Source organism: Heterocephalus glaber, unplaced genomic scaffold (assembly GCF_053883595.1).
Source record: "Heterocephalus glaber isolate CG9 unplaced genomic scaffold, H.glaber_assembly_v1.0 deba00001457, whole genome shotgun sequence".
NCBI classification, from domain to species: Eukaryota; Metazoa; Chordata; class Mammalia; order Rodentia; family Bathyergidae; genus Heterocephalus; species Heterocephalus glaber.
The window spans coordinates 8,419,524-8,447,002 of NW_028258305.1; the positions used below are offsets into that span (position 1 = coordinate 8,419,524).

Below are 27,479 nucleotides of genomic sequence, written 5' to 3' on the forward strand. Positions count from 1 at the left end.
GACAGGATTGGACTTTGAAAAATAAGACTGAGATATTGGCATTGCTACAAGCAATCTGGTTGCCTCGAGAGGTTGCCATCATCCATTGCCACGTGCACCAGAAGGGGCTTAGCCCTGAGATGATTGGTAATAATGCTGCTGACCAGGCAGCAAAACAAGCTGCCCAAAAATCAGTGGGGAAGCAAATGGTTCTGCTTCCCACACCGGTACTCCCAGAAAAACCTGAATACACAGATAAAGAAGTAGCAGAAATGAACAGAAGATGCTGGACTCGAGGAAAACATGGATTGTGGATGACTAAGGATGGAAAGGTGGTGCTCCCAGCCACTGTAGCAGATACGTTGCTGCGAGAACTACATGAGTCCACCCACCTCAGTGAGAAAAGGATGATGGCTGACCTGCAACCTCATTTCCTCAGTGAGGGATTAGCCCAAAAGGCCCAGGACATGGTGAGATGATGCCCCACCTGCCTCAAGGTAAATGCAAATTTGGTAACCGGGCCCCCTGGGGTCCGACACAGAGGACTAACTCCAGGAGAACACTGGGAATTGGACTTTACTGAAATGAAGCCTGGCATGTATGGGTACAAATACCTGCTAGTTTTTGTGGATACATTTTCAGGATGGGTAGAAGCATTCCCCACTAAGAGGGAGACAGCTGAAGTAACAGTTAAAAAGCTCCTGACAGAAATAGTTCTCCATTTTGGTTTGCCCTTAGCTCTGGGGTCTGACAATGGTCCAGCCTTTACGGCTAAGATATCTAAATTAATTAGTAATATTCTTGGAATAAAGTGGAATCTACACTGTGCCTATAGGCCTCAAAGTTCAGGACAGGTAGAAAAAAACAAAACAAAACAAAAAAAACCAAATCGAACTTCAAAGGAGATTCTGACTAAATTATGCTTGGAGACTGAACTACGTTGGGTAGAGCTTCTCCCTTTTGCCCTCCTCCGAACGAGGTGCACTCCCAAGCCTCCCCTCAATTTGTCCCCCTTCCAGATTGTTTATGGGCGATCTCCCCCAATCATTCCATAAATAGATGTAGAATTAAAGGAAAAGTTTTCCCACCTTCGACTCCTTAAATCCTTAAAAGCAGTTCATCAGCTTCAGTCTGAGCTACATGAGACATTACAAGAGAAAATGACTAGTCCAAATGAAAAACCCCTACAACCTTTACCCTATAGGCTGGGAGATTTGGTTTTTATTCGCAGGTTTGATTCCAAGACCCTGGAACCTCGTCGAAAGGGACCGGTTCCTGTTGTCCTGTCAACTCCCTTGGCGGTGAAGGTGGCTGGACATTCTGCCTAGATACATCGAAACCATCTGAAAGCAGGACCCCCCGCAGATGTCAAAAAGGACAAATGGAAGGTTATCAGCCAACCAGGCGACCAAAAGCTAAGATTGGAGCGGGTTGGAGATGTTTCGCCTTCATGATAATATAATTTGGGACACTGGCATTATTGCCCCCAAGAGGACTAGATCAAAAAAAAAAAAAAAAGAATGTATGGATTCAATTGGCAAACTTGCTTAATTTGTCTGAATTCTATCTAAATGTTGATGTAAATTCCCATCATGTATTGGGAATGTGCCCCATGTCGTAAACCTAAAAATGTTGTCAAATAATACCCAATGTGCTATGTATGAAAATTGTACAACTAAATGTCTGAGGATAAAATGGTCGGAAGGGATGTCCTGCATATAAAACAATTGGAAGACTTGGCTCAAAGGGTACATAATGAAGATGGCTGGGACTTGAGCCAATGGCTAACTAAATGGTTGCCCAACCTACAATGGTTAAAACAACTTTTTCTGGTCATTACAGTTGTGTGTATATGCTTAATATTGTCATGCTGTTGTATACAATGGATGCCTACATCTATAAGTTAGATTACTTAAGTTGTAAAATCAGTGGGGAATGTAAGACTGCATAACTCTGTAATCATAAAACTCCCCTAGCCCCACCTGTGACTGAATGTGAGTAAATAGATAAAAATGCTTCTCAGTTCCCGGACACTAGATAAGATCCCTATCAGTCATAATTATCCAACCCTTTGTTCCAGACACCACTATCTATAGACCAATCTACAAAGCATCTGCTGACTAACAGTACAGGTCAGGCTAATTAACATACAAATGTAAGACCACTAAACCTTTGTTCCTTCTTCTGTAAATTTCACCTGTTAACTCCCCTGCAAGCCCCTATAAAAAGAGCCTCAGACTCTGGACTAGGCCTCTCTAAGCTACTTTGCTTTGGGAGTGCCGTCTGGCCAGACTAAGGTCTGTTTCACTTTCCAACTTGTCCGGTGTGTTCCTTCCCAGGTGTTCTTCGCTGCAGTCAGCTCCTTGGAGCATTTGGTAAGGCCTTTGGTCTTACATTCTGGAGGCACCGCTGGGATCCCTGGGTGTGCTTCACTATAAGTCAGCTCCTTGGAGCCTTTGGTAAGGACAGCAGTCTTACAGTGTCCCCCCCCCCTTTCAGAGGGGTTCTGAAAGTGGGGGGTCTCTGAGGCTCTTTGTCCAGGGGTGATTTATACACAAAATCACAACTTGGGTAACTATGGGTCAAACCACAATCAACCCATAGGATTACAAGTATAGTTGCTTAGCTAATATTGATCCAGTAGGGAAGGGAAGCTTGTAGTATTGCAGATAGTTAATTAAATATTTTGTAGACAGACAGGGCCAGGCCATGAGGAGCCAAGATGGAGGAGAGTGAAGACACATACACTGAAGGCCCTGTTGTAAAAGGAGAATTACTACCACACCACGTAGGATGAATAGCACTGATTGATATTCTAAATAGGTATCAATCACCTGGGTGGGGCACCAAGGTCTTCCAAGAAAGATCCCTGACCCACCCCTTATCACTGAAAAATCCTTGCTCATTCCTTGTATGCTTGCTACATGACTTGTTTCCCCATTTAATCAATGTTACCTGAGCAAGTATACTTGTCATAATCTTATTGGTTGTTCTTACTTTTGTTCACCTTGTGATTTCTCATTGAATCAATATTACCTAAGTGACTGTACTTGTAATCTTATTAGTTGACTATAGTTTTGTCCTACCTTGAACCCACCTCATCTCATGGTTTTGTCCCATAAAACACCTTTGAGAATCAGTGTGAGGGGGGAACCCATTTTCTGGTCCACCTTCTATCTTAGAAGCTTTCTTTCTCTCAATAAATTTTTCCTGCTTTTTTTTTTGGTACCAGGGATCAAATTCAGCACCTTGTGCTTGTGAGGCAGGCAGTGGCACCACTGAGCTAAATCCCCGGCCCAGATTTTTCCTACTCTTAACCTCCATTATTCCTAGAATTCATTCTTTGATTTTAGAAAACACAAACTCACACTTCAGATATCTAGCAGGCTTGGGAGTTGCATCTCTTCCCCCTTTATCATTAGCAAGGGTATAGAGTAGGTATCATTAACTTCAGTTTAACCTTGTACTTGCAGAGAACAAAGGCATTCCTGGAAAGGGCTGGGTGTCTGGGTCGGGCGTTCTGGTCACCCACCTTGGTGGCTGAGGCCTTGTCTGGGCTCCCCAACCTGGTAAGCTGATCCCAGCACAATCTCAAACTGCTGTTTATCTCTAGAGGCTGGAAGGCTGGGCTCTTGCATTTCCATCTCGAGGGAGTGGTTGTCTTCAGATTGTCTCCGGCCAGATTCAGTGTCTCATCTGCACCGACTCTCTGGAGGGCCCGATCCCTCTCTGACTGCCTATTAATTTCTGTCTAATTTAGCTGTCTATAATAACATGACCTCCTAGAATTAGGGGCTTGAAGGGAGAGGGAGAGAGCAACTTTTCTAGGTTTTCAGGCTTGCTGTGGGGCACAAGGCTCACATTTCTATGCCCTGTTCTGGGGAAGAGGACTTCTGGTTTGGTGGGCATACAGGGAATCTCTCCCCTACCTCCTAAGGTTCCAGTCTTGAAGTGTGCTGAAGCAAGCTGGCACGGACACATCTGGAGGGAAGCACACATTCAGTGACACCCACACAGGAGGCACAGGAGCCAACACAGCATGACCTCCAAGAAGGCCCAGAGAAGGCCTCCCTGCACTCTGCTGGGGCCCCGCCCACCTGGCCGAGCTCCTCCCACAGCTGCCTGTTAACTGGCCTGGAGGACTGTTTTGTCTGGGGAATTATTTGGCCAGGCCCTTTTGAACTGTAGGGTCCCAATGAAGTACTAGATATTATTTATGTAAGAATGAGGTCTTTTAACAATACATAACAATAATGCCCTTTCAGAAATTTCTAACTACTTTCCATGACTTAACCTGGTGATAGTTATTAAAAGTCTACCTTTAAAAAATAATAAATAGGGCCGGGGATTTAGCTCAGTGGTTTGGCCGCCTGCTGCGCAAGCACAAGGACCCAAGTTCAATCCCTGGTACCAAAAAAAAAAAAAAAATAATAATAATAAATAGGGCCAGGGATTCAGTGGCCCCATGCCTGCCTCACAAGCACAAGGAAATAAAGGCCAGAGGGTTGAAGCTGAGCAGCCTCTTCAGTGGGAGAGGGAAGTGAGAATGTGGGCAGTTTTAGAGGGGAGGAAAGTGCTTATTAGGGGCAATGAATGGCCCCAAAGAACAGACAATCATGTTCAAATGATTCTTTTTGAAAGTTGAATGGGTCCAAACAACAAAGTTCCTTTGGGCACCAAGTTGCAGGAGACTGAGGCAGGCTTTGGTTTGGTTCTCTGTGGTACTGGTACTGGGGATGGAATCTGGAGCTGGCGGATAGTCTCTCAGGGTGCTCAGAACTGCCCTCCGAAGAACTGTGGGACTGCATAACTCTGTAATCATAAAACTCCCCTAGCTCCAACCATGATTGAATGTGAGTAAATAGATAAAGATGCTTGTTAGTTCCCAGACACTAGATAAGATCTGTATCAGCCATAATTATTCAACTCTTTGTTCAAAAACTGATGTCGGACACAGCTATCTAGAGAACAATCTACAAAACATCTGCTGACCATCAGTACAGGTCAGGCTAATTAACATGCAAATGTAAGACCACTAACCTTTGTTCCCTCTTCTGTAAATTTAGACTGTTAACTTCCCTGCAACCCCCTATAAAAAGAGCCTGGACTCTGGGCTGATTGCCTCTCTAAACTACTTTGCTTTGGGAGTGCCATCTGGCCAGACTAAGGTCTGTTTCACTTTCCAATTTGTCCGGTGTGTTCCTTCCCGGGTGTTCTCCACTACGGGTGTTCTTTGCTACAGTCAGCTCCTTGGAGCATTTGGTAAGGCCCTTGGTCTTACATTCTGGAGGCACCGCTGGGATCCCTGGTTGTGTTCCACTACAGTCAGCTCCTTGGAGCATCTGGTAAGGCCCTTGGCCTTACATTCTGGAGGCACCACTGGGATCCCTGGGTGTGCTCCACTACAGTCAGCTCCTTGGAGCATTTGGTAAGGCCCTTGGTCTTACATTCTGGAGGCACCGCTGGGATCCCTGGGTGTGCTTCATTATAGTCAGCTCCTCTGGGATCCCTGGGTGTGCTTCATTATAGTCAGCTCCTCAGAGCGTTTGGTAAGGACAGCGGTCTTACAGAACAGAGGGCAAAGTGCCTCTGAATGTTCCTTAGAGACTTTGATATGGGGGGATAAATGTAACTCCCAACCTGCTAGATGTCAGATATTCCCAGTTCTTGTTCCCCAAAGTTGAAGAATGAATTCTAAGGAACAAGGAGGTTAAGAGGAGGAAAATTGGGCCAAGGATTTAGCTCAGTGGCACCACACCTGCCTTGCAAGCGCAAGGTCCTGAGTTCCATGCCCAGTACCCCCCCCCAAAAAAAGGAAAATTTATTGTGGAATAGGAATGGGGGATAAGAATAGCTCCTGGGAGACAGGAAGAGTCCCAAATGAGTTGCTGTCAGGTGGGTGGGCTGAAGGGAGGCCGGGCCAGGTGAGGTTCCCAAAGAAAAGAATAGGTGTGGAGCAGACATCACCAGAAAGAAGGAACCAACCAAACTTTAGACAGAGTAAAGCAAAACATTTGGGGTGCCTTGCATAGTCGTGTGTATGGATGACATCATTAACCTTCATTGATAATCTGTGGTCTTAGTTTTAAATCTTCTTGGTCTTAGTGGTCTTGGTTTTAAGTGGGTGGAGGAGGACAGCCCACCTACAAAGAGATAATGGGAAAACCCAAAAGGGTGGTACCAATACTCTGAAGCTTCTCTTCATCCCTTAGGAAAGTATGCAAATCTGGCCATTGTGACTTTAATTTAATTGTGATCTAATCACCTTCAGATGTGGCTCCAGCCATAGCTTTGATGTGTTTTCATCCTCTGCACTGACTTCAAGAGCTCAGCCCTCTTGACTTCCTGCAATATTTCTACCTTAGCTGTCTATGTCAACTTGATGCGCTTCCTAGGGAGGAAATGTAATAAAGTCACGTTTCTTTTTACTTTTTGAGACAGGATCTCACTGTATTGCCTGTTCTGTGAACTTGGGATCCTCCTGCCTCAGCCCTGCATCCTACCCCCAGTAGCTGGAACTTCAGGGGCCCCTGCAGGTGTGCCCTTGCACTCACACAGGCCATGATTTTTTTTGTTGAAGTTATTTTATTTTATTTTTTTATTTTTTGGTATATCCTTTTATCAGTACATTTTAGGTGTACAATATAATGACATTCATCATTGGAGATACACACCTTTACATACTCTCTTGGTTCTTATTTTTTCCCCATTCCCCTACCCTCCCTTCAACTCCTCCATCCCTCCCTATTTGCAAAGACTTTGTTTCCTTTTTTTCATTGTCTCATTAAATCCATTCCCTTCTTTCCTTTCCCCTACCCCTCCCACTTCCCCTGCCCCTTTGCCCCTTTTTTTCCTATTTCACAGAGAAAAAGTACTGCACCCACTTACTTCCCCTGGGGATAAATAGCAGTGATTGTATTCTAAATAGTTATCAATCTCCCTAGCCCATTTCCTCCCAGGAATTCCTTGTACACGATTGTTTTCCCATTTGATCCCCTTTCAATCAATATTACCTGGGCAGGGCTGGGGATTTAGCTCAGTGGCACCGTGCCTGCCTGGTCCTGAGTTCGATCCCCAGTACCAAAAAAGAAAAAAAAATATTACCTGGGTGACTGTACTTGTAATCTTATTGGTTGATCATGGTTTTGTCCCACCTCATGCCCAATTTGTAATTTTCCATTGGGTCTTCTCAGGATCTTGCACTTTCGAGGCAGGAGCGGTGCCACTGAGCTAAATCCCCAGCCCTCCATTGGGTCTTATAGTTTAGTCTCAGTTTGTACCACCTAACCCCATGGCTTTGCCCTACAAAACACCTTTGAAAAGCGGGGTGGGTGGGCAACCCAGTTTCTGGTCCCTCTTCTGTCTCTCTTAGACAGAAACTATCTTTCTCTCAGATTTTTCCTACTCTTAACCAACGTTGTTCCTGGAATTCATTTTTCAATTTTAAAGAACACAACTCTCTCTTGGATATCTAGCAGGTATGGAGTTAAAATATTTCCCTTGTTTAGATTATTTTTGCTTATTTGGATAACATATTTTGAATACTTGTTGCCCTGTATTAGTTTTGTCCCACTTTATACCCACCTCATGGTTTCTTTCCTACCTACCTTGTGATTTTGCTGTACGAAGCCTCCCCTGTAAGTGGAGTCCTTTCCGGGTCTCCTTCATCTCACTTAGGAGATATTTTTCTCTCAATAAGAATTTCCTACTCTTGGCATATTGGATATTTAGCAGGTTGGGAGTTATATCTATTTCCCCTATATCATCCTTAGATCAGAAGCACCATACCTTGGGCTATTTTCTGAGCCCTAGCAGTTTCTGTGACCTGCTTTGGAGGAGAAAGAGAGGTGGGAGACAGGAGAAAGTCAGAATCCAAGCGGGTGTAGTGACAAATTGTAATCCCAACACGGAGGCAAGAAAACTAGAGTTTGAGGCCAGGCTAGGCTACATAGTGAGTTCAAGATCAGCCTGACCTACAGGGCAAGACCCTGTCTCAGAAAAACAAAACAAAAACACCAAAATAGGGTTGCCAAGGGCTGGGGATTTAGCTCAGTGGTACTGCACCTGCCTCGAAAGTGCAAGGTCCTGAGATCGAACCCTGGTACCCAAAAAAAAGTAAAATAAAAAAGGTTTGCCAGAATCTGAAGAGAGTGCTGTCTGTGTAGCGGAGACCTGGAGATAACTGTATGTGCTGTGGCTCCGGCGACAACCTCCTTCCACCTGTCCGGCTGTGTGTTTCTGGGGATCCTGCGCCTGCAAGGCTCAAGCGCTTGGCAGGGCTGCCCTCTGGTGGCCACGCCGTGCCCTACAGCCCCAGCCTGCGCCTGGAGGAACCGGGTTTGGGAGCTGCTTGTGCCTAGGTCCGAATCCCAACCCCCACCTCCGTGATTGAGAGGGAAGCACCAGGTGTTATGCCCAGATCGCGAAGTCCCAAAGACCACCAGGAAGCCGATTCCGATGTAAGCACACGAGGGCCGTTTATTCAAGCTCGAGCAGGGGCTCCCAACTGTCACGGACGCAGCGGATCAGAATTGAGAGCCCTGAATTTCAAATTAGCGGGGTTTTTATTGTGGTTACAGCAAGGTTTGGAGATTTTTCACTTAGCAGTTACATGATTGGTTGGCATTTTGCAAGCATGAAGTGTATATTTCTGATTGGCTAGGCCCATCGGGGGGGGTTTGAGGGGCGGTTACATGTAGGTTTTACGGGGGGGGGGGGAAGAGGGACAAAGGTCACGTACTGATGGTCAGCAGATTCACAGATTGTTCTATAGATAGTGGACCCGGAACGTTCATTTCCTGGGCAAACAGATGGTTGTGTAATTAACTTAGGAACTTTGCTTCGTTACAGATTGTGTCTTTTGTTCCAGAGCAAGCACATTTTAACCATTAATTTGTGAGGACAATAGAGACTAGGGGAATAGTGGATTTTAGCAAAATGGAGTCGCTTTGGTCCCACACAGGCAGGCCAGGTTCCGACTCACGGCACGGCAGGATCGGAGCTCCCTAAGGCTCCACTCCTCCAGGTTGCCACTCTGCCTCCCTCAGCCTGCTGCAAACCTTTAAATCCTCAGGACTACGGAGAGGCTGCTGCCCCTCGTCCCCCGCCGCCCCCCACGCCCCTTTTTGGTACTGGCTATTGAACCCAGGCTCTTCACAATAAGCTACATCCCCAGTACCCTCCCCTCCTTTAATTTTTTTTTGACACAGGATCTCGTTACAATGCTTAGAGTGGACTCAAACTTGAGATCCTCCTACCTCACCCTCCTAGGGTGCTGGGAATACAGACATGTGCCCCCTCACCCAGCTAAGTCTGCCCTCTTGGTCTTTCGTTTGTTTTGTGTTTGAGGTTTTGGGATTTTTTTTTTTTTTTTCCGGTACTGGGGATCAAATTCAGGACCTTGTGCTTGTGAGGCAGCCATGGTGCCACTGACCTAAATTCCCAGCCCCTAAACCATATGTTTTTTTGTGGGTTTTTTTTTTTTATTTTTTTGGTACCGGGGATTGAAATCAGGTCCTTGTGTTTATGCAGCAGGCAGCAAAACCACTGAGCTAAATCCCCGGCCCCATGGCATATGTTTTTAATGTGCATTTTTTTGTTTGTAAATTATATCTGAGCAAATTTGATTTTTTTTTGCAGTGGCAAAGTTTATTTGAAAAAGTAAAAGTGAAGAGTGGGGGAGAAACTGTCTCTGCAGAGCGAGCTTGGGCTGAGTAAAAGAGAAAAAAGTGAGATAGAAGCACACTCTGGAGAAAGCAGGGCTGGCTATCGTGAGGAAAGCCATGGTAGCCTGATTTTTTAAAAAGAGCTACTGAACATTTACTAGATGTCAGGTTTGTAAAATAAGAAGCAAGAATGAACAAGGAAGAAGTAGTTGAAGATATGAAAGAAAAGGGTCCCTCACCAGTCATAGTGGCACATGCTTATAATCCCAGCATTTAAGAGGCTGAGACAGGAGAATCTCTAGTCCCAGGCCACCCTGGGCTACAGAGTAAGAACCTGTCAAAAGGGCCGGGGATTTAGCTCAGTGGTTCTGGCACCTGCCTCGAAAGCTGAGGACCCAAGTTCAATTCCTGGTACCAAAAAAAAAAAAAAAGTAAAACTATCCTGGTGTTGGAGCCATATTCTTATAGAAGTTCATTCTTGATGAACATGCTGGTGCAGAAATCAGACTCCTAGGAGGGCACACACAGTGCCTCCTGACAGCCCCTGCTGGCCACTGTGGATAGTAATGTTGACATTATTTGAGGTGGCAGGTATGATGCCTGTCTTCTAGTGTATTTGAGTGAGTAGCTGAGCCAGCCAGGAGAGTCTGGATGATTAAGTGAAAAATAAGAGATTCTTGGTTAAGCTGAAGACTTCATTTGGGAACCAAAACCAAGTAATCTCTTGGACCTCAAATCCCATGTTTTCCTTGAAAAGTATGGATTGTCCCACAAAATTTTGTTGTGGGTTATATTATTGAGAGGTAGAGTGAGATGAATAGGAGGTTTTATTTAATGGCACACTGTACCAGAAATCTGAAGACCTACAGATTTAAATTCCAGCTCTTGGGCCGGGGATTTAGCTCAGTGGTTCTGGCGCTTGCCTTGAAAGCACAAGGTCCTGAGTTCAATCCCCAATACCAAAAATAAATAAATAAATAAATAAATAAATTCCAGCTCTTGTTGTAATTTTTTAAGATCGTGAAATTACAAAAAATGCATGAGTCAAGTTTTAATAGACTGTATGATGGGTGGATGAGGCAGTCCATGTTACCATTTTTTTTTTTTTTGGTACCAGGGATCGAACTCGGGTCCTTGTGCTTGTGCAGCAGGTGGCGAAACCACTGAGCTAAATCCCTGGCCCCCATTTCTTTCTTTGGATTCTCAGGCATGGTTTAGCAGTGCAAGAACTCTGTAACATTAACAAAGTCAATAAAAAGTAAATAAATAATATGGGGAAAAATTATGGTACAGTTTCCATACAGTGGAATTCACCCTTTCCAGGGTATGGAGCTGTGAGCGTGGGCCACAGTTGCTCACCAGTTAAGATATGAAAGCAATCAGCCACAAAATATTCCCCTCCCTCTGGGCAGCCAGCCTTCCCCTAGCCCTGCCCTTGGTGACTACTGGTCTGCATTTTGTCCCTGCTGTCTTACCTTCTCCCAACAGTCACATGAATGGACATACATGGAATGGAGCCTTAAGTCTGGCTTCTTTTGGGACACAGGTTCATTCATGTTGCTCTGTACATCAATAGTTCATTCCTTTTTATTGCTGAATAACATTTCACTGTCTGGATGTACCACATATTATTTATGCTCTAGTCAAGGCACATCTGAGTCGCTTCCAGTTTCTGGCAATTATGAATAAAGCTGCTATAAACATAGATCTTCATTTCTCTTGGGTAGATGACTATGAGTGGGATTTCTAGGCTGTATGGTATTTCTCCATTCCTACTGGCAATGTCTGAGCTGTCCAATTGCTTTGCGTTCTCACCAGAACTTGGGCTTGTTTTGTTTTTAACCCATTCCGGTGGATAGATAGTGGTACAGTATCTCACTGTGGCTTAAATGTGCATTTTCCTAATAACTAATTATGTTAAACATTTTTGCATGTATTTATCTCCCATGCATATGTTGTCATTTAGGAAGTATCTTTCCAAACACCTTACCTTTTTTTATTTGTTTTTTTTTTTGGTACCAGAGATCGAACTCAGGTCCTTGCGCTTGCAAGGCAGGCAGTGAAACCACCAAGCTAAATCCCTGGCCCTTTATTTGGTTTTTTTGTGGTTGTTTTTTTTTTTTGGTACCGGGGATCGAACTCAGGTCCTTAGCTTGTGAGGCAGGTGGTGGAACCACTGAGCTAAATCCCCGGCCCTATTTGGTTTTTTTGAAACAGGGTCTCATTATGTAGTTCAGGCTGACTTTGAACTCACTATGTAGCCAAGGCTGACCTCAAACTCACAGTAATCCTTCTGCCTCAGCCTCCCGAGTGCTGGGATTATAGCCATGTGCCACCATGCCTGACCGTATTACCTATTTTTGTTTTTAAATTTTTTTTTGTTGTCCTTGTTTGAGGCAGGCACAGCACAAACTGAGCCAAATGCCCAGCCCTGGTACTATTTTTAACATGCTGTGATGATTTTATTGATTAGGGGACAATGTCTTACAGATAATTAGCTTTGTATTCATGATGCCTAACAGTGCTTACACATAATAGAGAAAGAATAAATGTTCCTGGAGAGAATAAAATGAGGAGGGAAAATATAAGGGAACCAAGGAAAAAAGAAAAAAGATTAGAGGTAAAGAAAAAACATGGGCTCAAGAACTGAGAAATTAGCTTGCAACATCAGGCATAGTGAGTTCTGAGGTCCTAAAAGAACAGAGTTCATGTGTGATCCTAAGGATTAACTTGACAGTGGATGATGAGTGGTAAAGTTCTAAACTAGGGAGACATAAGCAGGAATCTCTGTACCCCTTAAACCTAATACTGAGACTTCTTCTGAGGGGCTGGAAAAACATCAGCAGGAAAGCTACCAGGGTGATTCCCTGACACATTCTGTTCCTCAGAACAGCTATTCGAGAGGGATGAAAGTTAAATTCGACACTGTGGCTGCAGCCAGTAGGTGGGAAAGTGCTACAAGGATGAATGGACCATGCAAGATCTCAGTGCAGCAGGCTGTGGGTAGCTCACCTGTGGGTCCCACACAGGTCAGCTCAAACTTTTTTCTTTTAAACTTATTTTTGTAAATGCTCCTTTGGAGGCAGCAGTCAAACTGATCCACTGCACCACAGAGTGTGCCCTGGAAGGAAAAATGACAGCATAAAAGGGAACATATACTGTACTCCGGCATGAAGAGAGTATCTAGTGACATCTTCAAATTCTAGGCTCTAGAATTTAAAGAAGAGCGGGCATTTCTGAAAGAACTGAAAGGAAAGAGGTGGCAGTCACAGGACTCCAGGGCATCACACGTGGATGGGAGAATGAGGGAGAAGTCAGCCCTGCCTGTACAGCTGTCTCATGTGTGGCCTCCAACTGAGTATAAATTTCCATTTAACACTCACTCCATTGTCAGTTTGGAATCAAAAGGAAAGACAGGATTCCCTATTGCCAGGTGGGTGTGTTTTCAGAGAGGCAGGATTTCCCCTAAGTCACCAGTGGCAAAAGGGACTGCAAGTGACTTACTGTGCAGAGTCCTGAGGCATCCCGCTTCCAGGCCAAGGCAGTGACGGTGTGTTAAGTTGGCAATCTCCTTGGGCTTCGCCTCTTCCCAGATGCTTCTTCGAGGACTCCAGTTGATCACCGCAGTCTGAAATAAGGTAGAGGTTTTTAGAAGAGATAGAGGCTCAGCAAAAGCACGAAAATAAGCTTCTGACAGAAATTAGATTGGCTATATCAGAGAAGAAAGGGAATACAAGAAAATGAATAAGCTGGGCAGTTTAGCAGAGAGAACAAAAGGGGCAAAGGAAGCTGGAAAATAAAGGCAAAATTAAATGAAATAAGTAACAGGAGTGGAGAAAACAAAAGATCAGGGCAAGTGAGACAAACCAACTGTCATAGTAGAGAAATATGGGAAAAGAAAAGAGAAATGGTAGGAGTTAGAGAAGAAAGAAACATGAAACATAAGAGTGCAGGGGACAGAAAGACAGGACTGACAAAGTTGGGGTAAAGCATCCTTCAAAGAACTGATGGAACTCAGGAGGCTGAGGCAGGGGAATTGCTGTGAGTTTGAGGCCAACCTGGGTTACATAGTGAGTTCCAAGCCAGCCTGAATTACAGAGCAAGAATGTCTCAAAAACAAAACAAAACAAAAACCAAAAAACTGATGGGACTCAGACCCTCACTGTTTACCTGCTTTCCATTCATTCATTCACTCATTCAAACACTGACTACATACTATGCATTAGATGCTAATCTAGGCACTGGAGATAAAAAGAAAAATAAGCCCTGTTCTCAAGGACTCTTTAATATAGCCAGATATGTACAAGCAAGGAATGATAATGTATTGTGATAAACTCCAAGCCAGTGATCTGAAAGAGGCAATGGGAACACACAGACAATGGTGATGAATTCTGCCTTGGAATCATTGGAGAAATACAGAGACAAACCACTAGCATGATGCATTTACAACTGCTGGCCTGCCAATGGATGGTGGGAGTAGGAAGAAGAAAAGGCATGAATTACAATCTGAGAATCCCTGAAACATACACTTCATTTTGTCCAGGCTTCTATTCCTGCTGAGAATAATTTGGTCAGGCAGAGAGTTTACAGGGAAAGGGTACCCACTGTCATAACTTCCCAGGACAACAGACTGGCCCCCAGGACTCGCTGCAGCCATGGTGAACTCCTGCTCCTGCGGGTCCTGGCTGTAATCAAAAGTCTGCAGCACATGCCCTTCCTTTCCATAGGCCACAATCTTCCAGTCACAGCCAGAAGCTACAATGCTGCTGGTTGCCCAAGCCAAGGCATAGGGTGGGCATGGGTGGTTAATCAGCTTCCCTTCAGACAGAAGGAAAGGGTTTCTGTCATACTCTTAGGGCTCCACCCCAGAAATTCCTCATCCCAGCACCTGATACACCCACCTTTCCTGGCCCTAGTTTTCCTAGCCCTCTGCAGGAGCCCGAAAGGAGCCATGACAGGGAGCCTGAGCAGCTCAGGAACAGAGCAAAGATGCAACATCATACTGGGACCTCTGCTGAACTTAACTGATTCCTCTAGGGATGGAACTGCAGAACACATGGGACGAGTAAAGGCCACAGCAACAGATGCTAGAAAGCCTACTGCCTTCCATCCCTGAGCTCAGCTCCTCATCCATCCTATTCCTCCCATACCGAGGCATTTCTCATGCTTCCCCTTCTTTGTGGGGCCATCTCATCCCCCCATCTCTATCCTCACCCATCTTCTCCAATCTTGTAGACATAGATGATGTTGTCAGTCTGTCCTATGGCAATTTTAGTGGAATCTGGAGAAAAAGCCATGCCCTTGACCATGTAGCTCTCCCTGCCATACTAGAAGTAAAAAGAGAGAGATAATAAAAATACATGCAAGTAAAAAGAAGAAAAGGTGCATGTACAAAAAGAGGTTTATTCTGAGAAAAGGAGGGGTGGGCCATTTCTTGTGCCCATTGCTAGAAGGTGGGTTAAGACATTTTCCAAGTTTGTAAGACTCCATCAACAGGTCAAGGTGCCCCTGAGTACTCGTCACCTTCATGTGAGCTGGTTTGGTGGAGAATTTATCTCTCTGCTCCCTGTGTTCATCATACAGCAACACAACTTGGTTCACTGAGCAGACAGCAAATTTGGCATTGTTGTGGGACCAGGCCATGCAGGTCACCTTGGCAGCTCCATCCTGCAGAAGTTCAGGGATAAAATAACCCTGATTCTGGTCTAGAATCCCAAAACCATGTCTAGCTTTGTGACTCTGTTCCATTTTCTTTCTGTCACAGTCTTTTTTTTTTAAATAAAAGATTCCTGCGCTCCATCCTGGACTCCAAAGCCATCAGAACATGGACTGAGGACAGTGTGCTTTTAGACTCATAGTGTAAATCCACTGATTCAACCACACCATTGTAGCCTTGCAGTGGCCTCCTTGTTCCCTTATATCTCAGGTTTGCCACTGAAATAAATTTAGTTGTTCTAATAAGTTTTACAATGCTATTCATTCAGTTAATATACTTCCGAACACCTTACTGAGAAAAGTAGTTGGCCAGGGACTGAAAGACAAAGAGAAAAATATAGGTCCTGCCCCACGATCTAATAAGATGGTACAAAACAGGAAAAGACCTAAGGGAGAAATGCATGCAGGGAAGGGAAGAGGAGAGGAAGTAAAAAGGATTAAGATGTGATGTGTGTGTACCAGCTACCTACAAAGAATGTACACTTTATATATTGCAAACACGTACTGATAATTGTTTTTAACACAGAAATACAGTGGGTGTTCTGGTACACATCTGTAATCCCAGCACTGGGGAGGCAGAGTCAGGAGGATCACAAGTTCGAGGCCAAGCCTGGGCTATATAGTGAGTTCAAGGCCAGCCTGGACTACATAGTGAGACCCTGTCTCCAAAAAAGAAAAAAAAAAAAACGTACAAAGTGCTATGATAATTTGGAAAAGCCTCAGCTAATCAAATTTAAGCTTGGAAGAATGGATGCAGTGGGGAATTACCTGTAACTGAATGCATAGCATGAGGAAAGGCAAGCTCTGGTCAAGAAACAGTAATTTACTCTTGCTGAAACTACCTTTTAAATACGTAGCAGCAGAGAGGAGGTCAGACTGGGGACATCTCAGGAAGGACCTCTGAAGCCAGGCTAAGGAGTTTGGCTTATTTAGCAGGAAAGAGACAGACAGTGAAAGATTTGGAAGGAGGAGTAAAATAATTAAGATAGACAGGATGAGCAACGGCACCCCCCACTTAAGTACCCACTTCACATAAGCCCAAGTCAGAAGCGATCATTATCCTGGTGAATCATGCTAACCATGTCTGTCCCTCCCTCCACCAACTCTGGTCAGCTATGGTTCTGACTCTAAAGGTTTCCCTACTAAATTAAAAATTCAGCTTCTACACTAATTGTTTGATTAACCACCTGGGATTTAGATTTCTGGCTTAAAATATTGTCACTTTATACTCTGAATCCACTATCTCCAAAGTCAGAAGTCAAAAGGCTCCTTTCCCCAAATCCTCAAACCAGAGCCAGAAAATCACCACACCACAACTGTCGTCCTCTATCTCTTCATTACACTGGGTGAGAAGGGTTGAGGCTCCCCATCAACTCTGGCTGATCAGCCTGCTTCCTGGCTATGCCCAATCCTGGGCATCTGGGCCTCCCTGCATCATGACATCATCTTATTTTGAGAGACTGAAGGAGGATTCCATTTCCAATTTTTCCATTACGGCAAAGCAATTTTTAAATTACAGATTCAGGGCCAGCTTGCTGAACAAGAAGCACAACTCTTTTGTTCAAATTTCCTTTATTCTCCAAGTGCCACATCCTCTGTGAACCCTTTCTGAGTCCTATAATCAATTAATTCTTCTTTCTCCACAAAATATATCTCGTTGGACTGTCGTGAGAATGAAATGAGATAGGGAATAGAATAATAGCGACTAAGCTTTAACAAGCACTGTCCTATGATAGGCATTTTGATAAATGCTTGACATCCACTATCTCACTTTACCTCATAATTCTGAGATAGATGCAATTATTATGATGCCCCTTTTACAGATGGGAAACTGAGGCACAGAAAGATTAAGTAATGTGCCAAATGTTTATACACAATTTTTAGGTGGCAGAACCAAGATTCAAATTAGGTATGTCTGAATCCATAAATCACAATCCTAATGTCTTTACTTATCCTGCCCTGGTATATATTAAACACTCAACTATGCAGATATTCATATTACCTTTGTGTTTGCCTATTCTTTCAAAAATTTTTGTTTTTTTGTTTGTTTGTTTGGTTTTTTGAGACAGGGTTTTGCTATGTAGTTCAGGGTGGCCTTGAACTCAGTATGCGCCATATGACTTCCAACTCACAGCGATTCTCCTGCCTCAGCTTCCTGAAAGATGAGATTACAGGTTTGTGCCACCACCCCTGGCTCCTTTCAATTTTGAATGTACCTCCCTCTTGTTTATCAATTTTTACAATGCTTTTCATTTTATAGTGCTCTTTTGTATATACTACCTCACTTAACTCTCTCCCAAGTCCTCTAAAGTTGCTATTATCACTACTTTCATTTTCCAATGTGCTGAAAGAGATTGTGAGATAAAGGCTAAAGTCAGAGATACCAGGTTATTTAGTTAACTAGACCTTGAAGTCTGGCCTCAACTCCAAAACCCACCTTTTGTTCACTGTGTTTCAGAGCTTCTCCCCTAGTGAATCTCATGCAACAAATCTTCAACAGAATTAAGGTTCAGTCTCCCACCCTCTCTTTTTAGGGACTGTACTAAAGTGCTTAATTCATGCGGTGGAGACTTATATCCGATGGCTCCCCGTCCGTGTGCCTCTCCCTGTGGACCAATCCGCCGGAAGGCAGGGGCAGTCTTGCAGGTGGTTTCGGATCCCCCAGAGCACCAGCATAGGACCCAGTACCCAAATGATGCATGAAATGGAATGAAAGCTACGCCCATCAATAATCTACATCGCCTACTGAAAGCTTAATCAAAGCAGCAGAGTAAGGATCATCGCTATATCCTTTACGTTCTCCTGCAAAGTAGGCGCTCCGCATTATAAAGTTCAGTTCCTCCACTTGGACGGTACGGTGGCTGGGGGAGGGAAGCGGCGCGCGACTCCTCACCTGAGGGCTCAGCAGGGTCCTCAGGTGCTTCAACTGCAGAACCCACACCTGGCTCTCAGGTGCTACTAGACAGGGACTACTCCTGCGGTTACCCGGACAACCCGCCAAGCGGCGGCCACAACATCCGCTGACGCAAACGCGACCTGAGCGCAACACACACCACCTCCTGGGTTCAAGACGGAGCAAACAGAACGCAAGCGCAGTGAGAACTAGGGCGGGCCCACGTTACGCTTGAGGAGATCTCCCCTTGACCAATCCCGTCGTTGTATGCAAACCAAAGACCAAACCACGCCCACAAAGTATTCCGCCAACTACGGGCACTACGTAGTCAGAATCGTCTTTCTTGCTTGTTGATGTACGTAAGTCAGTGTGGCTGAGTGCACTCTTATTCCTCAAACTCGGGGAAACACAGCCGTTGCTATGATAGGCAAAAGCAATCGACAATCTTGAAATAAGTTATAAGACTTGCATGGAATCACAAGTCTAATACCGACAGTTTACAGCGAATATTCAGTATGTGTCTACCTGGTTCTGTGCCAGATGATCATGCATTGTATTGTTCAATTACCTTTTGAAAAGGAAATTTATCATTAGTCTCAATTTACATGACGGGAGACTCAGGATCAGCGTGACCTTTTTTGGGGGGTACCGGGGATTGAACTCGGGTCCTTGCTCTTGCACAGCAGGCAGGAAAACCACTGAGCTAACTCCTCAGCCCTAACATGATCTTTCCCAAGTAAACAAAGTCTCTAAAACGTGGAACTGAGATTCAACCTAGAGCATAAATACCCTTTTTATATTCTTTCTTAAATCTTAGCTAGCTGTCTCCGTGCGGGCCTGCTATAGCCCATAACGTTCCTGTCCCAAGAAATGATGGTTTCCAGAGTCCGAGAGAGAAGTGTTTTGGAACCAATGGCCAGGGAAAGGTAAGGTATGCTACTGGGACATTGAATAATGGTGAATTAAGGACTGCTGCTTGGATTGGGTGCTTTTATGGGCCAGGTGGCAGGGCAGACCATAGCGTGGCTTGCTTAAGAGGTTTTAAGTTGACTTCTTGGTTTTTGTTTGGATTGAGGTCCTTTCAGAATTTTTGGTCTAACTTTTTTGGGGGGTTTTATTTCTTGTAACATACCAGAGAGAATGAAACACAGGGAAGGAGTTATTCATAAGCCTTCTCTGGGACACCTAAGGTTGGGAAGACCTGTAACCCAGATTCTGGGTCCAGAAGCCTCTCGCCGCATAGTTGCCAGTGTTAACAGCTGCACCTCTCACTGCCACGAACTCCCTCTTGGAAATTAGGAAAAAAGGACAGCCCTATTTTCACAGAAAACAAATAGTCCTAGAGCCAAATTATAGTTCCTTTTTTCCAACCCCTCAATTTTATTGCCAGAATCTTTCTAGATATGGTGGTGTATGATGATTATAAACTCATTTATGCATTACAATTATTATTGCTTTTATGAACAGAGACAGAGATGGAGATGGAAAGGAAAACAAAGGCAGGAAGAAGAGTCATGAGAACACACAGGATAGAAGCACATGAGATTGAGGGATCCATTAGTGTAGCTGCTCTTTGATTATCCCAAAGACACTGCTTATTGCTTCTGTGGACCATTTGCCCAGTGTTGATGGAAGAGTCAGAAGAATTAACGGAGAGGAGTTCGGCCAGTGATGGAAGCAGTAAATAAACCACTGGCCCTCTCATGTGACATAACAGTTTCCACCAGCACAGGAAGAACTTACACCTTTCTCTTCTCTCCCTCTGCCCCTTGCACCCAACAAAGCAAAAGAAACTAGGGCTATGGTTTTCTCTGCCCTTTCTTCCTGGTCCCTTCCCTCCCATTTCAGGCTGAAGAGTTGAAACAAACACCTTACGAGTCTGCACCTCTCAAGTTGGTGTCATTGTGAGGGGCCATGGAGTCAGTCCAGTTTGTTCAAGAACCTTTATTGGAAAAATGTCCAAGGTGTGAGATCACCAGCAGCTGGGGGGCTACCAGGCGACGGGGAGCACTGGAGGCTCCATGGAAGACATTGGACTAGTGCACTATAACGTCTGCCTCTAGGCCCAGATGATTCTTTTATTTGTTGGGGGAGGGTGAGGACCCACAGCAACACCCCTCTCTGAGGCCCAGAGGCAAGATGGCGGGGTAGCTGGGGATGCCAAATGTCCTGATGCAGGTGAAATGGGGCCCCTATTTGGGACCTAATGGGATAGGGTTGAACAAGTGACTCTCCTCTGGACCTGGGGGATGGGAAGAGATGTCCCATCTGCTATCCATTCTCCCGGTCCAGGGGACCTACCTTCTGGGCCTACTCACAGTGGAACAAGGATGGGCACCAGCCTGAGATCGTGGAAGTGCATTACCCCCCGGGAGTCCTGGGCAGATCACCACTTTAGGCTCTCCCTGACCCTATCCCCATCCCCACGTTGTTAGTGCAGCTCTCTTCTGATTCTGTTTCTTCACTCAAACACAGTTCACTCACACATCAATGGTGTTGATGGATGGTGACTTTTTCTGTGAAAGAGAAGGGCCAAAAAAAACAAAAACAAAAACAAAAAAACCAAAAGAGAATGGCCTGGGTCTCTAATTTGAAGAAGGTAATAGGTGCTTCCCTTTCCCTTGGCCTCCTTCATCTCAAATCTTTCTCCCCCTTTTCCTCCCCTCTCTGCCCTCTCACTTTCCTTGGCTGGTCCTCTAGCCCAAATCACCCTCCCACCCTCACAGGTCCCCCGTCACCTGACTTGTCCCTACTGGCCTTCCCTGAGGACTCTGCTCCGGCCCCTTCCCCTTTTCCTTGGGGTTGTTGTTGGAGTCGTTGTCCTTGATGATGTCATACTGATGGCAGAACGGCCCAATTACAGCTGAAACACAGCAATACCATCGGACCCTCCATCTCAACCTCTCCACTCACAGCCTTGAAGAGTAATGAGATACCCACACAACTTCTAGAAAATCCAAGAATAAAATCCTTGAATTCTGGGCGCTCATGCAGTCTTTATTTCTGGGCTCCCACCAGCCTCCTGACCATTCTCCCTGAACCAAACAACTGCTCATTTTATGTTTCTCCCTCTTCTCCTGACAGACAACCTTTGCCACCCCCCACCTTTATTGAGCTCCCTCCCCAAGTTGCTCATCCAGTTGCTCATTCACCAGCCCACATGAGCAACACCACCACGATGATGACCACTTCCCTGGTCTGCAGTGGTTGCTCTCCATCCAGACCCTCCATGGTGATGTCCCCTGAGAAGAGAGGAGGCAGACTCCGGGTCAAGAGGACCTGCTGGAAGCTATGTCACAGGGTAGAGATGTGGGGGTTAGAGTCAGGCTGGACCTGTCAGTTGCCCCTGGAACCCTAGGTTAGCTCCTCTCTGGGAGGAAACCTTTGGTAGACAGGTGGTTAGAGGATGCAGAACCTGGCCACACAGGACGTGATGTGATGTGATGTGATGTGATGTGATGTGATGTGATGTGATGTGATGTGAGGCTGGGCGAGGGAAGCATCAAAGCCCTCCCCCAAAAGGATTCATTTGCAGTCTGTCTATGATGGACCCCTGCCCACCTGTTTTTCCTTCCTTTCCTAGCAGTACAGTGAATTAAATCATCTCCCTATTTATATAAGTGAGACTGCAGCTTGCTTTGGGGTTAAATAAGAGAATAAAAGCCAGGTAAAATAACCAGAGAATCTACAGCACAGGCCCTCACCTGGGCTGGAGCTGCTGGAGGGCAGCCGGTCAGAACCCTTGAGAGTCCGGAAGTGCACCTGGGGCCCTGAGGGGCTCTCGCCCCGAAGGGTGATGCTCCTGACCTGCACTGTGTAGTCACTGCCCTCAGCCAGGCTCCCCCACAGAGGGCACAGTCCCTGGTGGTGGTGTTCGCCTCCCGGATCACATGCTGCCCAGGGTAGTCTGTAGCTGCAGGGAGCGGACACAAGAGGACAGCCTCACCCCAGGGGCTGGCCAGACGGCTCAACCTGGGCTCTGGTATAGCCCAGCCCTGCAAGGGAGCAGGATGGAAAGGGCACCCTGGACAGGGCACACCAGCTCCCAGATCCCCCAGCACTGGGAGAAGAGTTCAGAGCATGAGGTAACCAAAGGAATGTCCAGACACCAAGGACACAGGTTGGGAAGCAGAAGGGTGGGTGATTCATACTTGCTGGGCCAGGGATTTAGCTCAGTGGCACCACACCTGCCTCACAAGCACAAGGTGCTGAGTTCGATTCCTGGTACTGGAAAAAAAAGTTGGAACAATTGAGCAACAAAGTAAGTAACATATTGCTGTACTGGACTATAACACAATGTGCTACAAGATAAATATGCACAAATTCATATCAATAAAAATAAATGGCTGAGCTGGGCGTGGTGGTGCACACCTCTAATCAAAGCACTTGAGCAGACTGCCTCCAATTTCAGGCCAGCCTGGTCTACATAGCGAGACCCTGTCTCAAAAAAAGAAATGGTTGAATAGAGTATGATGATGGCAGAAAAGCCTTTTCCACATAAGAAATCAGATAGATATAGATGACATAGATGATATAGGTATAGATATAAATAGATTCCTGTCCAGGAAATGGAGTTCAATCATTCCAAACCCCTCACACCTCCAATGTGGCTTAGATTTAGGGGCTTACTTCCAAAAACCAAAGTATGGAAAGAGAAAAATAGCAAATTTACAGTGGAGAAAACTCACATGCATGACCCTAACCACATAATTGAGATTAGTATCACTAGCTGATATCATGTATCTCCTGTATGATATGAGAAGGATATGGTTGCTACCTCTGGTATTCTTCTCCCCAAAACACATAACCATCTAAGCATAGAGAAAACAACACAGAAACTCAAATCTAAGGAAATTTTACAAAAATACCTGCCTAGGAGCTGGGGGTGTAGCTTGGGGGATTAGCTAGGCCCTGGGTTTAATTCCCAGCTCTTAAAAAACTCCTAAATATAAAGTGGTACCCTAGGCTGGATTCTGGACAAAAAGAAGACATCTGTAGGCCAGGGATTTAGCTCAGTGGTGCCATCGCCTGCCTCACCAGCACAAGGTCCTGAGTTCGATCCCCAGTACCAAAACAAAAGACATTCGTGGGAAAATATGAAATCCAAATGTAGTCTGCAGTTCGGTTAATAGTAAATGTATCAATGTTAATCTTGGTTTTAACAAGTGCACCAGAGTTATATAAGATGTTAGTTAGGGTTTGGTTAGACTAGGGTATATGAACTGTATTGTCTTTGGCATATAAAATTATTCTAAAATTAAATGCTTATTTGAAATTAAATTTCCTGGGCCAGAAATGAAGCTTAGCAACACAGCACCTGCCTGGCAAGCACGAGGCCCGGTGTTCGATTCCTGGTACCAAAAAAGAAAAAAGAAAGAAGTTTCCTAACTACAATAGCATAACTGATGGGAAGGGGTAAATGGGATTAAAACACTTTAAGAGACTTGAGTTATCCATAAAACAATAAAGTTGTTTTGTTTTGTTTTTTGATATAGGGGCTTGGTAATGTAGTTGAGGCTGGCCGGGAGCTGGGATTACAGTTTCGTACCAGGACACCTTGCTAAAACAATAGTCAAGACTTTGAGCTTTCGACCGGAGTGCACACTGGTAATCCCAGGTACTTGGGAGGCTGGAGAAGGAGGACCGCAACTTCCAGGCCATCCTGGGCGGCTTAACAGGATCCTGTCTCAAAAAAGAGGGCTAGGGAGAGGCGTGCGCCGGACGGCCGAATGGAGCGCAGCGCGGCCGGGCGGGGGAGGCGCAGCGCGCCGCTCATTCACGTCCACTGCGGCCCGCGCCCGCCAGGGAAGCCGCGCTGCTGCCCGCTCTCCTGGCTCCCGGCCCGGCCCCGGAGAGCTGGAGGCCGCCGCTGTCCCCGCCGCGCGGCGCGGGCTCCGGCTCCTCTCGGGCCATGGGGGCCGCGGCCTCGCCGCCGCCGCCGCCCCCTCCGCTGCTGCTGCGCCAGGAGGACGGGGTCGGGGACAATGACGAGGACGAGTTCGGCGACACGGGGCTCGGGCGCGTGGAGGAGAAGTCCTGAGGGGGCACGGAGGAGGAGGAGGACGACGACAACGATGATGGTGGGGAGCCTTAAGCGGGAGGTGACCTTTACATTTCATGCTGAGGATTTAAAACGTGACTCCAGTAGGAAAATGTCCTATCACCTGTTCCCCTTGGCCATGGAGGAAGATATGAAAATGGGAGACACCAAAAAAGCCAATCAGGTCCTTGACCACGAAAAGGAAAACACTCGTTCCATCTGTCTCCTTGTTATTTCTTCCAATATTGATGTCCCTCCAGCAAGTCTTGGAGCTGGAGGTACTGGGCAACTGGGAATGGCAACAGCATAGACCCCAAACCTCCAAGAAAACTCTCCTAACCGAAAGGTGCATGCTACCAAGACCAAAGAACCTTTCAATAATGACCACTGTGCTCCAACTGAATAGAAAAGGACATGGGCCTACCTCTGCCCCTGCCGGCGGAGGCCAGGTGGGAAGCCTAGACATCTACTCTTGTGGAGTAATAAGGTGGCCCAACACTGCTGCTAGGGGCGCTTCGGAGAAGACCAACGAAGGAGCTTGGATTTTCATCCTCACCAGTAACTACCCTTTATTTCCATGGTGTCTGCAGAGAACTCTTTTCCCCAGCAGTAAGAGCCCCACACCTCCACTGTCGCTAGACCCAAGCAGGAAGCCTGGACTTCCATGCACTCCCTGCAGAAATGAGGCAATCCTCCCCCCTCCACTTCTTTTGCCAGAGGCATGTCACAAAATTTAAAACAATTTTAAATGACATTCAGAGTCCGAAAACATAACACAAAAATGTCCAGGCTTAATTTCAAAATCATTCGTAATACAAAAAGCTCAGAAGATCTCAGACTGAATGAAAAAGTAATCGGTACAAGCCAACACTGAAATGACAGGTGTTAGAACTGTCTGACAGATTTTAAAGGAATCATGATAAAAAATGCTTCAGTGAGCAATTACGAGTGTTCTTGAAACAAATGAAAAAGTAGAGAGGTTCAGCAAGGAATAGGTAGTCTCTGCTGAGAAACCATGGAGGCAAAAATGGCAAAATATTTTCCATGTGCTGAAAGAAAAGAACTGCAATCAGCATCTATACCCAGAGAAAATATCCTAAAGTAATGAATTGCAAATCAAGACATTCTCAGATGAAGGTAAATTAAGAGAATTTGTCCCTAGCGAACCTACCCTAAAATAATGGCTGTAAGAAGTTTTCTTAATGATAAAAGCAGTCTTGGAATGTTAGAAAAGAAGAACATGGGGCTGGGGATTTAGCTCAGTGGTTCTGCAGTCTGCCTCGCAAGAGCAAGGACCCAGGTTCAATCCCCCATACAAAAAAAAGAAAGAAAGAAAGAAAGAAAGAAAGAAAGAAAGAAAGAAAGAAAGAAAGAAAGAAAACATGCACAGTAAGCAAAAATATGTGTAAATCACAATAATCTTTCCTTTTCCTCTCAAGTTTGCTAGAGTGTGTTTGATGGATTCACCCATCAAATAAGAATACGGTAATATCTGAGGTAGCCCTGAATATATATACAGGACATTTTAGAAACAACTAAGGATAGAGAACAGTAAAGGAATATAAAGGGAGATGAGATGCTAGCACCACCATGGCTCATCGAACTCAGCTGGGAAAGATAATAGTACTGTAGGATTTTTTTCTGGTTCACCCATTTTAGTGAAATAAATTGTTTTATGACAGACAATTTCTGTATTCTTAGGGCTTACTACAAGGCCTAGCTAGCACACATTAGGTTTAGTAAATATCTGTTAAATGATTGAAGGAATAGATGAAGCCAGTGGTATGCTGATAAAGGATTAACAATAGCTCTCCTCCAGAAGAAAATAGAAGCTCTTTTTGTGACACTTGCTGATTTCTGTGGTATAAATACTCCCGCATGGCCAATTTCACCCCACTCACATGACAGCTGAGGTGGGAGGAGATAATAATAGTTGCCTTTCATGAGCCAGGATGAGTTGACTGGGATACACCATGGGTGGAATGTGTTTCAGACTGTGTGATGCTAAGTGCCTTTGTTTTATTATGCCAACCTTGTGTAGTCAAAGTTACAAAGTTGTCTTGCAGTTAAAGTTACAAAACAGGGTCCAGGGATTTAGCTCAGTGGTTCTGGCGCCTGCCTCACAAGTGCAAGGTCCCAAGTTTGATCCCTGGCACCAAAAAAAAAAACAAACCAGTTACAAAACAAACAAAAAAACTAAAAGCAAAAAAATGGGCTAGGGTTGTAGTTTAGTGAAAGGGTACAGGTCTAGAATGTGTGAGGCAATTCCCAGTACCAATAAGTAAATAAATAAACAAACTCTGATAAATTGTTTATATGGATTTTAAGACATCTGCCAAGCCTGGGGGTGTATCTCAGTCCTTGTCTAGCATGAGTGAGACCCCGAGTTTGGTCCCCAGTTTTGCCAAAAAAGAAAATAAAGGAGGGGGTTTAATGGGGGAAAGGGATAAAATAAAATTTATTTTAAAACAAGATATCCACTGAAAATGGGGTTGGCAAATTTTTTCGGTAAATGAATAGACAGTAGTTTAGTCTGTGAAAGCCTAATGAGGTGTCATGTTGTAGCATGAAAACAGCCATGGGTGATATTTAAAATGGGCATGGTGCGTTGATAACATGTTATTTGAAAAAACAGGCAGCAGGCTAGATTTGGGCCACAGGCTATGGTTTTGTAAACTCCTGCATAAAAAAATAAAAATAATTCCAATGAGTAAAGGAGGAAATAACATAATTTAAAAATAGTTATCTTACCTGGTTGAGGTAGTGTACACCTGTGATCCCAGGACTTGGGAGGCTGAGGCAGGACGACGCCAAGTTTGAGGCCAACCTGAACTGCATAGCGAGACCTTGTCTCAAAAAACAAAACAAATAAAAAATAGCTCTATAAGTAAAAATCAAGAAAGGAGACAAAGAGAAACATAACAACAAAATAGGAAGTAAAAGAAGGTAGATTTTGATTCAAATGTACTTCAGTAATGACATTAAGGGTAAACGGGTTACATGCCCCATTTAAAATCTTTTTGTTTCAGCATGTCTCTTGCAAATAGCATATATTTTCATTTTGTTTCATGTCCAATATTAAAACAAAAGGAGGCCGGGTGTGGTGGTGCACACCTGTAATCCCAGCACTTGGGAGGCTGAGGCAAGAGGATCACTGCATGTTCAAGGCCAGCCCGGGCTACATAGT

The 27,479-nt window shown here is 45.0% G+C and overlaps 1 protein-coding gene and 2 long non-coding RNA genes across 8 annotated transcripts in view; 2 read left to right on the plus strand and 1 right to left on the minus strand.

Moving 5' to 3' along the window:
- Positions 1-3,448, plus strand: part of LOC147826945 (uncharacterized) — a 33,965-nt gene extending 30,517 nt beyond the window's left edge. The window contains exon 4 of the long non-coding RNA XR_015452976.1: positions 1,211-3,448. This is a non-coding gene — a long non-coding RNA (uncharacterized LOC147826945). The remainder of the gene's footprint in view (positions 1-1,210) is intronic.
- LOC101716900 (intraflagellar transport protein 172 homolog) overlaps positions 1-27,479 on the minus strand; it is a 66,773-nt gene that overhangs the window by 10,818 nt on the left and 28,476 nt on the right. For 2 of the 5 annotated variants that reach the window (XM_087216042.1, XM_087216041.1), the window contains 3 exons: positions 27,044-27,143; positions 13,149-13,272; positions 12,657-12,765 (listed from right to left, as the gene is read on the minus strand). In XM_087216042.1, coding sequence (XP_087072168.1) covers positions 12,675-12,765; positions 13,149-13,272; positions 27,044-27,143 — 315 coding nt within the window. In that variant the 3' untranslated portion in view covers positions 12,657-12,674. Of the gene's footprint in view, positions 1-4,215; positions 8,778-11,215; positions 12,766-13,148; positions 13,273-20,181; positions 22,480-27,043; positions 27,144-27,479 lie in introns of those variants that run through there. The other 3 variants (XM_087216044.1, XM_087216043.1, XM_087216045.1) reach the window with 3 other exon arrangements.
- Positions 18,418-20,283, plus strand: LOC147826948 (uncharacterized). Of its 2 annotated transcripts, none has more exons than XR_015452974.1 (3): positions 18,418-18,607; positions 19,070-19,178; positions 20,101-20,283. It is a non-coding gene; the product is annotated as an uncharacterized LOC147826948 (long non-coding RNA). The 2 variants fall into 2 exon arrangements; XR_015452973.1 differs by lacking the exon at positions 20,101-20,283 and adding an exon at positions 19,720-19,896.